Source organism: Bidens hawaiensis, unplaced genomic scaffold, assembly GCF_021521415.1.
Source record: "Bidens hawaiensis isolate Kalapana, Puna unplaced genomic scaffold, B.hawaiensis_p1.1 tig00004551_1, whole genome shotgun sequence".
In the NCBI taxonomy this organism is placed as follows: Eukaryota; Viridiplantae; Streptophyta; class Magnoliopsida; order Asterales; family Asteraceae; genus Bidens; species Bidens hawaiensis.
In genome coordinates this window covers 1,242,846-1,255,173 of record NW_027491277.1, presented here as the reverse complement: position 1 = coordinate 1,255,173, position 12,328 = coordinate 1,242,846, and the positions used below count along the sequence as shown (strand labels likewise).

Here is a 12,328-nt window from a genome sequence, read left to right as displayed (position 1 = left end):
ACAGTTGATGGCAATCTCCTTCCGACCTTTAGAGACGCATGTTATGCTCTTGGTCTTTTAGACGATGGCAATGAGTATATCGAATGCATTGTGGAAGCAAGCAATACCGGAAGTGGGATTTACTTAAGAACTTTATTTTGCACGATGCTAACGTGTAGAAGTCTTTCTAGACCTGAAGTTGTTTGGGACAAAACATGGAAGTATTTGGCAGAAGACATTACACAAACAACAACATATTTTGCAATGTCCAGGTATTATCTTTAAACAATATTATTAATATTAAGATATCCAGATCTTTAATTTCAAAAATATTTTTATCCGTCATTAATAATGCATGTGATTATTTTACTATTAAAACGCAGGCCTATCAATTAACGAAGAGCAAATCAAGAATTTAACTTTGCTTGAAATTGAGAAAATTCTGCTTCGTAACAATTCATCATTAACAAGATTTAATACGATGCCCTTTCCTGACCTTGAATCTGTAGATTCAGCAATCAATCACCTTATCATGGAAGAGACGTCTTATGATCGTCAAAGTCTACAACATGAGTTTGATACTCTATTTGCTACACTTACAGATGAACAACGTGGTGTTTATAATGAAATAATTAAAGCCGTTGAAAAAGGAAAGGGTGGTGTGTTTTTTGTTTATGGGTATGGAGGAACCGGTAAAACATTTCTATGGAAGACATTAGCATCATCCGTCAGATCAAAAGGACTTATTGTTTTAAATGTTGCTTCCAGTGGTATTGCTTCTATATTATTGATCGGTGGTCGTACTGCTTATTCTCGATTTAAAATTCCAATAAATCTGACTGAGGATTCTTTTTGTTCCTTTGATCCGCAAAGCGAAGTTGGAAGTCTGATAAAACAAACCAGTTTGATTATTTGGGACGAAGCGCCAATGATTCACAAGCATGCATTTGAAGTTATGGATAGAACTTTTAGGGACATTTTAAAAAGGGATATGTTATTTGGTGGAAAGGTTGTCGTATTTGGAGGAGACTTTAGACAAATACTACCGGTTTTTACTAATGGAAGTAGACACCAAATAGTGAACGCGTCTCTAAGTTCGTCCTACATTTGGAAAAGTTGCAAAGTCCATAAACTTACCAAAAACATGAGGTTAACAGTTGGAAGTAAAGATCCGAATATTGAGGAAACAAGATTGTTTGCTGAATGGCTTTTAAAAACTGGGGAAGGGAAACTTGGTGGTCCAAATCATGGTGAAGTGCAAATAGATATTCCTCATGATATTCTTATTAAAGATTCTATTGATCCGACTTCTGATTTAATTGAATTTGTTTACCCATCAATACTTCAAAATTATAAAAAGAAGGGTTTTTTTTTCAAGAGAGAGCCATACTAGCACAAAAAAATGAAGTGGTTCAAGAGATCAATGATATGTTACTACAAAGGTTTCCCGGAGAACAAAAGGAATACCTGAGCTTTGATGGTATATGTAACTCAGATTACATAAGCGAAGACTTTGATCCAAGCTTATATTCACCTGATGTTCTCAATGGCTTAAAATTTCCTGGGTGTCCTAATCACCAGTTGATACTTAAAGTTGGTGTACCGGTCATGTTACTACGAAATATTGATCAAAAGAATGGATTATGTAATGGAACAAGATTACAAGTTACATCTCTCGGTAATCGTGTTATAGAGGTAGAGGTTATATCAGGCAGTGACATCGACAAACGCCATGCTATTCATAGAGTTACTTTGACTCCGTCTGATAAAAAGTTCCCATTCAAATTTCAAAGAAGACAGTTTCCGCTTTCGGTATGCATTGCTATGACGATTAACAAGAGCCAAGGACAGTCTCTTTCTAGGGTTGGTTTATTCTTACGATGCCCGGTTTTTTCCCATGAACAACTATATGTTGCGTTATCTAGAGTAACCAGTAGGCGTGGTCTAAAACTTCTTATATTAGATGAAGATGAGAATACTTGTGATAAAACAACAAATGTTGTTTACAAAGAGATTTTCTCAAATTTGTAAATTTTAGATTTTAGAATACTTTATTTTTGCTTATATATACACACACACACACACACACACATTTATCTTTTACCTTTAATTTTGTTATTTAATTAACTCATTTTATTCATTTGAACATTTAACGAATGCCATGTATTTTAGTTATCCAGACTAACCGGTAGATGTCTAAAACTTCTTATAGTTATCCAGAGTAACCAGTAGATGTGATCTAAAACTTCTTATATTCAATGAACAAGGGAATTCATTTATTTATTTCAGCTTTTAACGAATCCAGTGTATTACACGGGTTCTAAAACTAGTAACACAATATAAAAAAACCCACAAACTTTTTTTTATTTTTATATAACAGTATGATATTCATATTAAAGATAAAAAAACGCTTGTTATTATGGTAAAAAAAATTTTCTAAAAAAAATGTCGTATGAAAAAGTTATAGACGCTTTAAAATGATGAAAGAATTGACATGTGCCTTGCATGTGGAGAGAGAATGTCTTCATAAGTGGGTTATTACCTTCATGCCCTTTTCATCTATTTTTATTTTGAATTAATCTCCACCATCCAAATCTAAGATCAATGGATTAGATTCCTTCTCATCCTTCTCATTTTTGTTGTCTTTTGTATTTTAACTTTACCCTTAATTATTAAGGATTGTTAATAGTATCCAAAATCAATTGTTTCCTAACTTGTAAGGATTAAAGGACGTTTTCATTGATGAAAAGTTACCGCAAATGAAGATTAAAAAAACTTGTTACTAGAACAAAGTCATCTGTTGATAAAGATCGATTGTGACAATCTAAAAGTTGTAAGTTGTAACATAACTTGTGGCTCGGTAGTGGCTAGCTCATAATCGAATTGACGCACAATCGCTCCTACTCTTAATCGAAGAATGATGCCATGATAGTTGAAAATATCATAAAACCCGACCTAAAACATCAAAACATGTATTTGGTTATTGGATTAACAACTCCAAACATATATAATCTTCCCCCTTCAATCATACCCGTAAATCTTTTTTCATTATTCTTTGTTTTAGGAAATAGAATAATTTGCTAATCAATTAATCCACTAACTTTTGTTTCTTTATTATTTTTTGAAGAATAAAATTACATAAAAGTTAAAATAATAGAGAGAGAGAGAGCTAACGGTAATTTTTAATAAACTAATAAATACACATGTACCCTCGAATATAGCCGGACACCCAACGAATAAAAAGTAATTTGATGCATGACCAGTATAAGTCCGAATTTCATTTAAAATCAAGTTATGTTTGTTTCAAACTAGTATTAAACAAACCTACAATTAGAGCCAAGTGTGCAAAAACACCAGTCAACTCGACCCACTACACCATAAAAATTGGTTAGAACCTGACCCAAGGTGCCACTACACCATACTAGTTCGCAATCCCATTCCCTCAAACCGGTTAGAACATGACCCGATTTGAAAAGTATGTCAAGAAAACGAGTTGCTGGATCTAAAATCAATCTGATCAGTGTGAACTTTCTTGCCTCTAAACCGGTTTTCAATCCAATTCTTACATGTTGCCATGTTGGCAAAAATTTTGATCCGGTAGTAGACCCCTACATTGTATGGGCCTTGGGCAGGTGAGTAATTGGGCTTTTAGAAAATATAACAAGAAAGAAAGAAAGAATATTCAGTATACATACATAATATGAAATTCGTTCAGTTCCATGGATGCACTTCACAGCTGTTGATTAATCACTGAAACTAACAATCGATTGATTGTCTTCTTCGTCACACTCTCTCTCGGTAAACTCTGTAACTCTCTTTCAATTTCACTCGCGATCACTTTCTAAACTTATAGTTAACAATTCGTCTAAAACTCAAGTTTTCAATCCCTAAACCCTAATTTTCGATTATTATGCTTCTACTGTTATAGTTTAATTAAACAGTTAGGGCTCAAATTGCCAACAAGAGAAACAAATTATAGTGTAGTTGCTTCTGTAAATCTGTCTTTAGAATGATTTTTGGATCTGCTTACCTTGTTTGTTTTAAATTATGTCAAAGGAGAGTAACTGTTTGTGAATTGTTCGGTGAGATGTTCGTTTATGCTCTTTCGTTTAATGATTGAACGAACACGAACAAAGGCCATGCTCGTTAAATTGTATTCATTTACGTTCCTTTATGTGCGTTTGTGTTGGTTAATGATTGTTTGTTTACGTTCGTTCATTAAAGGCTATTAATACTTTTTCTACTCTTGTTATACAGATTTAAGCAAAATTACCAACTATAAAACAAAAATATATATGTGAAATTAACATATGAATTTGAATGCAAGGTCTGTTTGGATTCTTTTGGTGACCATGCGGTGCATTGCAAAGAATTGCCTGGCTTTAAATACAGACATGATCTGGTTAGGGATGTTCTGTGTGATGTTCTTAAACGGGCAGGGATTTCTGTTAAAAAGGAGGCCCCTGTTAACTTTCTCACGGATCCTATTGAAGGGAGGTCTATTTTACGACCAACTGATATTCTTGTGTTCGGGTGGGCATGGGGGAAACACGCCTGTGTGGATCTTACAGGAGTGTCTCCTCTTGTTGGGCTCAGGGACCGTGGGTTTGTTGTGGGTCAGGCTGGGTTGAAGGCTGAATCGGGCAAAGTTGTTAAACACGAGAAAGCTTGTTTAGATAATCAACATGTCTTTCTACCATTTGCCTTTGATACATTTGGTTTTCTGGCTCCAAAGGCTGTGAAATTTTTGAGTAGGGTTCAGCGCGTCGTACACGGAACCTCTTCAGCTTCTAGGTCCCAAAGCTTCGTTTTTAGCAGGATTGGCTTTGCTGTTCAAAAGGGGCTTGCGGTGCAGCTTGTTGCCCGTTTGCCTGCCACTTTATTGTAATCGTTTTATAGTAAATTATATAAAACTTCGATTTGAATGCTAAAAAAACGCCAACACAGACTTGGTAGCCGGACCAAACTGTTGACACTGACCATTCTCGGTTAACCAAATCAAATAGATATTGTTTTGTGTTCATTTGTGTTTGTGAACCGCTCATGAAAAATTTCATCTCCTTACATGAACGAACACAAACAAGAAATTTCGTTTGGTTAACTGTTCGTGAACTGTTCGCTTGTCCGATAAAAGCTTAATGGATGAACATGAACAAGACCTTTTTCGGTTGGGTCGGTTTGTTTACAGAATTACAGCCCAAGAGCTAATTATAAACCTCATGGGATTATGGTTAAATTTTCATCATATGATTATGAACTTGGACCTTATACAGCCTTTAAATAGCTAGTTTTATTACGAATATTGCTCATAAATGATATTTGATGTGTTTCTTATTTATCTTGTGCTAATTACATGTGATCAGTTTGTCTTCCATCAAGAATCAATGGCTGCAAAAGTTGTTGAAAATCGACCGCCAACCTCCTTTGACTTTGAGATTGTTGATAAGGATTATGATCAGCTCACAACTATTGAGGCATCTACTAACCATGTAAATCCATGGATAAATCCTGCATCTATTAAACTCAGACATCGACTCGGAAGGGGTCCGTTTGGTGATGTTTGGTTAGCAACTCGTCATCAAGTTGCTGAAGATCATGAAGAGTATCATGAAGTGGCTGTTAAGATGTTACATCATATTAAGGAAGATAACATTAAAACTGTGTTGGATAAACTTAATGTTTTGTTTTCCAAATCTCAAGGATTACAAGGTGCTTGTTGGTTACATGGTGTTTCAGTTATTAATGGAAAGGTAAATAAGCATATTTTTCCTTTAATGTTATTATATTTCCTCTTTCTTAACTCTCAAAATAAATACAATGTTTGATCTCTCTCAGTTTATTATGAGCGTTTAATTAGGCCTGTAAGCGAACTGAACCGAACGAACATGAATGGAGCATGTTCATGTTCGTTTGTTTCACTTCAACTGAAAAAACAATCAAACACAAACAATTGAACTAACGGGGTTTCTTTTTCATGTTCGTATGTTAAAAAAATGAAGTGTTCGGCTGTTCGTGCTCGTTTTTGTTCATTCATTAATGGTAAACGGTAAATGAACGGTTCATGAACGTAAACGAATGAACCTAACTGAACAAAGGTGAACAGACATAACTGAGCAAGCCTAAAACCAATAATAAGTAAATGTGAAACAACAATGTGTTGGACATAAAAAGATATTAAAACCAGACAAAATTGTAATGGGCAACGAACGAACTTACAAAAATGTATAGTAACGAACATAAATGAACGTGAACAAACAAACATAAACTAATTTAAATGAACGAACCTAAATTAACAAACGAGACATGTGTTCATGTTCGTTAATAAATGAACATAAACAAACTTCCGGCTGAACGGTTTCTAAACTCTTGGTTCGTTTACAGGCCTATGTTTGATGCCAGTATTTTGTATTAATTACTAATGTGTGAATGACAGAATGAGTACATATGATTAATTTATGAATTTTTTAAGTTACTATTGTTAAAAGATTTCATGTATTTCAGATATGCATTATTATGAAGTTTTATGAGGGGTCAATTGGTGACCAGATGGCCCGTCTTAAAGAAGGAAAGTTTTCTTCGAGTGATGTGCTGAGGTATATTGCTATATTACGATGTAATAATATTATTTTACTTTGTTTAGTTATTGATCAATATGATAATATTTACAGGTATGGAATTGATCTGGCACAGGGAATTATGGAAATTCATTCAAAAGAGATTTTAGTTCTTAATCTTAAACCGTTCAATATCCTCATAAATGAAGACAACAAAGCAATTTTGGGTGATTTGGGAATTCCTTATATTCTTTTAGGAGTACCGTTACCTAGTTCAGATATGACCAGAAGACTCGGCACACCTAACTATATGGCCCCTGAACAATGGCAACCTGATGTTAGAGGTCCTTTGGCTTTTGAAACTGATTCATGGGGTTTCGGCTGCACCATTCTGGAAATGTTGACCGGTCAACAACCTTGGTGTGGTAAGTCTATTGACGAGATATATGACTCGGTTGTTAGAAAGCAAGAAAAACCACAACTTCCAAATGGTCTTCCACCCAATGTCAAGAGCGTAATTCTTGGTTGTTTTGAGTATGACTTCCGGAGTCGTCCTTTAATGTCAGAAATGTTACGTGTCTTCGAAAGGTATGTATATGTACATAATACATATATGTTTCGTATTTTAAATCTACTGTTTTAACCAAACTAACTGAACCGATGTAACCACATCTAACCAGAAACCGATGGGTTGGTTTTGACTTATTTTCAAAACCAACAAAACTGAAGTTGTACCACTATCAAATGGTAAAGCTCAAATTATTCAGGCCCAAATGTCTGTTAACAATTTCTTAAGTGGTTTAAAATTTCAAGCCAAAATTTTCAGGCCCAATCATTTCATGAGCTATGCAGTTAATGCCAAAAAATAGCGGATATCGGTCAATGACCGATATCTGAGATATCGGTTATTGCGGTGGGATAGCGGTACAATATATATATATATATGTATGTATGTATATATATATAACACCAAAAGTTATCTAATAATATAGAAGTCAATAGTTCAAAACACAAAGTAACAATATTTTTAATTTAAGACATGATTTAATCACTTAATCGAAAGCCATAAATATATAAGCATCAGCAGCGGCTGAAGAAACGGGTATCGGAGATGAGCATCAGCAGCGATTAAGGTATTTTTAGGGCAATAAGCTGATCGTCCAATAATAATCATAATGAAATTGGGCTATGGGCTTACAGTTTGGGCCAAAAAAAGTAACAATTGGGTCAAAAATATTAAACTGATAATCTCACCGCTATTTCCGATATATCGGTGGCCAAATATCGGCGAAATAGCGGTAAATAGCGCCACAAATATCGGAACCGCTATTTGGACCGAAATTTCGACCGCTATTTTACCGCCGGACCGATAACCGCTATAGCACCGCTATTGATAGCATAGTTCATGAGTGATTCTAGTTCATGGTTAACCAACCAACCCATAACCGAGCCAAATCAACTTTTATAATCTAATCTGTTTTATACAATTTTTTTACAGCTCAAAAAATGCAGTTTACCAAGATGGGAATTGGATAAATATTGGTAGCAGGGGCATTTTAGACAAATCAAACTGGAATGGGTACACAGAATGGTTTTTATCAAAAGACCATCTTCAAGTGAGTGATACAGTTCGATCCAGAAAGCCCCTAAATTCATGCAAGCCTGAAAACATGTTGGTCCCAGAAGGGACAATCGTCGGTTTAGACACCGACAGTGATCAAAACGGTTATGTTTTGGTACGTGTACATGGCATACACGATCCAGTCAGGGTCCATGGATCAACATTGGAGCGGGTCACATTTGGGCTAGCAGCAGGGGATTGGGTCCGTTTAACGAAAGAAAATAAGAAACACTCTCCTGTTGGTGTCGTTCATTCGATTACCCGTGATGGAAACGTATCCGTTGGTGTTATCGGGTTTGAAACAGCTTGGAAAGGCGTTTATTCCGATCTCCAGATGGCAGAAACTTATTGTCCAGGCCAGTTTGTAAGGCTAAAACGTAACGTTTTTAGCCCGAGATTTCAGTGGTTAGGAAAACGAGGGTGCGAGTGGGCCACAGGTCGGGTTTCTCATGTGTTACCGAATGGGTGTCTGGTTGTTAAGTTCCCGGGTAAACTAAAGCTTGGTGATGAAACGAGTTGTTTCTTGGCTGATCCTGCTGAAGTTGAATTGGTGTCGTTTAGTACGAGTGATAATATGATGAAAAAGTACCAGCATCTCGAGGATTTTCATTGGGCTGTAAGACCGTTATTGGTTTCTTTAGGGTTGTTGACTGTGGTTAAGTTGGGGGTTTCTGTCCCGAAGAAAATAGGGAAATCAAGAAATCATAAGTCTGAAAGCGGGGAGGCTCAGCGGGGCGGTGATATGGGAAATGCAAAATGGCTTCCTTCAAATATGGCTAATATTATTTTCAAAGAAGGGGTTGCTACAACTACTAATTCCAGGTAATTCTTGAATGTAAAAGTCATAACCTACACTGTCAGTCAAACCTTGGTTATGGTTGATTTTATTAGGTGTTTGCAGTCTTGAATCCTTATGTATATAGCTGAATGCTTTGTTTTACATGTATTTAGTGGTGCTGAATATATATCAACTTTCATAGTTTGTGAATATTCTAGTGATTGGATATATGTTATAAGATGTAGCAGTAGAGAGTAGAGACTATAGATGCAAGCAAATATTGTAACATCCATATAGGAGGGGATTGATAAATTACATAAGTTCATATATATAATTAATAATAGAAGCAATATTGTAACATCCATATTCGGATGTATTCGGGTTGGTTAGAGAATTTTGAATTCGGATCGGTTTGGTTTGGTTTTAGGATATTGGAAGAAAATTTTCAAATCCGAACAAATCGATACAAACAACCCGAATAGCCTTTTTCCGTTATGATGAACACCCCTAGTGATGAGGGTAAAAATTAATTACCTTAAAAGTAAGACGTTTGGGACCGGACATCTTTATTAAACATGTAGTTTAGTAGTGTTACTACTTACTATTGGATGTGGTAGATTAGATGGAAATCGTACACGGTCCCTATATATGATTCATGACTACGCTTTACTTTAAACATCAAGTTGGGTGTTGTCCCACATTGCTGTGACATCTTTCCTTTTGCCTCTTCGCCAGTCTAAAGGACATGATGATCCTTGTAAGTTGTAAACGTGAGACTTAAAATTTAGTGATTAAGCCTTTTGGGGCCTAGTTGGGCCTAGTTAAAATGATTAAGAAGGTTTTACTCAAATTATTGGGCCTTACAGGCTTTCAACCTTTCTGTTGTGTCGTCACACAGACACACACACTCTTAAAATTGTGTCGTGATTCTGTCAACCCGTTTAATGTTCATTTGCAAAGATGATTAGTACCTAGCGGCTTAACAATTTAAACAAATAACTCAAGCTTTTGAATGATCAATATTTTGTTGGTGTCTCTAATTATTTTTGTTTCATTATCTTTCATTCCTAATTAATAAACTTATAGAAAACTTAGCTTGAGATTAGAGGAGCATAATGTAAAAGATTAAAGAATTGTTGGTTACAAACTTACAATAGAAAAGATTGAACAACTGTTAGTTGTAATGAAAAATATTTAAGAATCATTAGTTAGAACTAGTGAAATAAGGTTGTTGAAAAGGGCTACTTAATGAAGAGTGTGTTCGGGAAAAAAATATTTTCCATTGTAGTAATAAATTATAAATAGTTTTAAAAAAGTTTAAAAAAATAAGAATATTTTAACTTCTACAGTCCAAATATGAGTTTTTTTTAATATGTCAACCCGCTTATTAAATGAGTGGTGTTCATATTGACTTGTTTAACGAATGGGTCTTGTTAACTAACCCAAAGCCTGTTTATTTTTTCGTGAATTACCACCTCGAAAACAAAAAAAGCCATTATTAGCCATTTTTTTAATTTACACTTCTCATTTTACTTATTCAAGAGCAAAAACCTTGATCGATGTCATTTTCATTTTGATGGGATGGTAAGGTGATTAAGGTGTGAAATTGGATGTCATAGGTTCAAACCCCATAGAGTGCAACGTAAAAGTTTAGTCATTAAAAAAAACCTTGATTGATGATCTTCTCTCCCATCAAAAGAGCCGTTATCGTTGTCTCTTGTAATATGAGGGTTGAATCGATTGAGATTATGAAGAAATTAAGTTGAATAATATGGTGATAATATATCTAGCGAGTAGCGAATAACTTTAGGTGAAGAAAGTTTGAATATTCAATGCATGTATGGATCACTACATGTTCAAGAGATGCTCGCTCTACCACATAAACATCCCAGGGCTCTTTAAACGGTTGCAAATGATTGATCAATATTTTCATATAAAGGTAGTAACGTACGCTTCTTTCAATTGATATGGTTCAACTAGTTGGCAGCATCTTTCACTGCTGTGTACACATTCATAAACAGAGCAAAAATATCTAACCTGCACATAATCATATTAGGGGTTGTTTGACAAAACTAGCTGGTGGATAGAAGTTGCTAGCTTGTAGCTATAGTTAGTAGCGGTAGCCTTTTTATTAGAAGATGATATTCACCATAATTGATTGCCTTTCATTCATCTTTGACAATTACATATATAGTTACAAGACATCGATAATTATGCATAAGATTTGGCATATTAATATGAAAACAATATAATACAATGAATGACATATATTTGGTTGCTAATATACCCCCTCAGTCTAAGGTGGAGGATCAAGGATGCTTAGACTGGAACGGAATTCTTCAAATAGAGCTCTTGGCAATCCCTTCGTGAATATGTCCGCAAACTGATATCGAGACGGGAAATGTAACACCCGAATCTGACCGCGTTGAACGTGTTCTCGAACGAAATGAATGTCGATCTCAATGTGTTTGGTTCTCTGGTGTTGAACCGGGTTGCCCGAGAGGTAAATTGCACTAATATTGTCGCAATACACCATTGAGGTCCGAGAAGGGAGGCGGCCTAGTTCAAGCAACAAGTTACGGATCCAACATACTTCGGCGACGACATTAGCTACTCCAGGATACTCGGCTTCCGCACTAGAACGAGAGACCGTGGATTGTCTCTTTGATGACCATGAAACTAGATTTCCCCCAAGATAGACACAATAGCCGGATGTAGAACGACGAGTATCGGGACAACCGGCCCAATCCGCGTTGATGTAAGCGGTTAACGTAGACGCGGATTCGCGATGCATGTAAAGACCTTTATTCAAAGTACCCTTGACATACCGTAGAATACGACGAAGAGCTATCATGTGAGCAGTCCGTGGAGCATGCATGTGCATGCAAATCTACTACACTGCATAAGAGATGTCGGGGCGGGTGAATGTCAAATATTGAAGTGCACCCGGAAGTCTACGATACACAGTTGGATCATCCAGAGGCTCTCCGGCGTTAGAGCTTAATTTGCCTGCAGTATCAACGGGTGTATACACGGGGTTGCAATGCTCCATGTTTGCACGTTTGAGGATGTCCAGTGCATATGTTGTTTGTGAGAGAAACATACCGTTAGGGTCCCGGGAGACCGATAATCCCAAAAAATAACTCAAAGATCCTAAATCCTTCATAGCAAACTCATTGGAAAGATGTGTCATAAGTTGTTGTTTGAGCTTAGGCGAGGAAGTGGTGAGAATAATGTCGTCTACATAGAGAAGAAGATACGATGTGTCGTGACCTCGCCTATAGATAAACAGAGAGTGATAACAAGAACTCTGACGGAATCCCAAAGTAGTCACATAATCGTGAAACGTTGATACCAAGCCCGCGGAGCCTGTTTCAAGCCATACAATGATTTCTT

At 36.0% G+C, this 12,328-nt stretch overlaps 1 protein-coding gene across 1 annotated transcript; it reads left to right on the top strand.

Moving 5' to 3' along the window:
• Nucleotides 1–5,296: 5,296 nt before the first annotated feature.
• On the top strand, nucleotides 5,297–9,334 carry LOC143627002 (protein KINASE OF THE OUTER CHLOROPLAST MEMBRANE 1-like). Its single transcript, XM_077096910.1, has 4 exons — nucleotides 5,297–5,729; nucleotides 6,481–6,572; nucleotides 6,648–7,121; nucleotides 8,032–9,334. The coding sequence occupies exons 1-4, from the start codon at nucleotides 5,364–5,366 to the stop codon at nucleotides 8,978–8,980; spliced, it is 1,881 nt and encodes a 626-aa protein (XP_076953025.1). The 5' UTR covers nucleotides 5,297–5,363; the 3' UTR covers nucleotides 8,981–9,334.
• The last annotated feature ends 2,994 nt before the right edge of the window (nucleotides 9,335–12,328 follow it).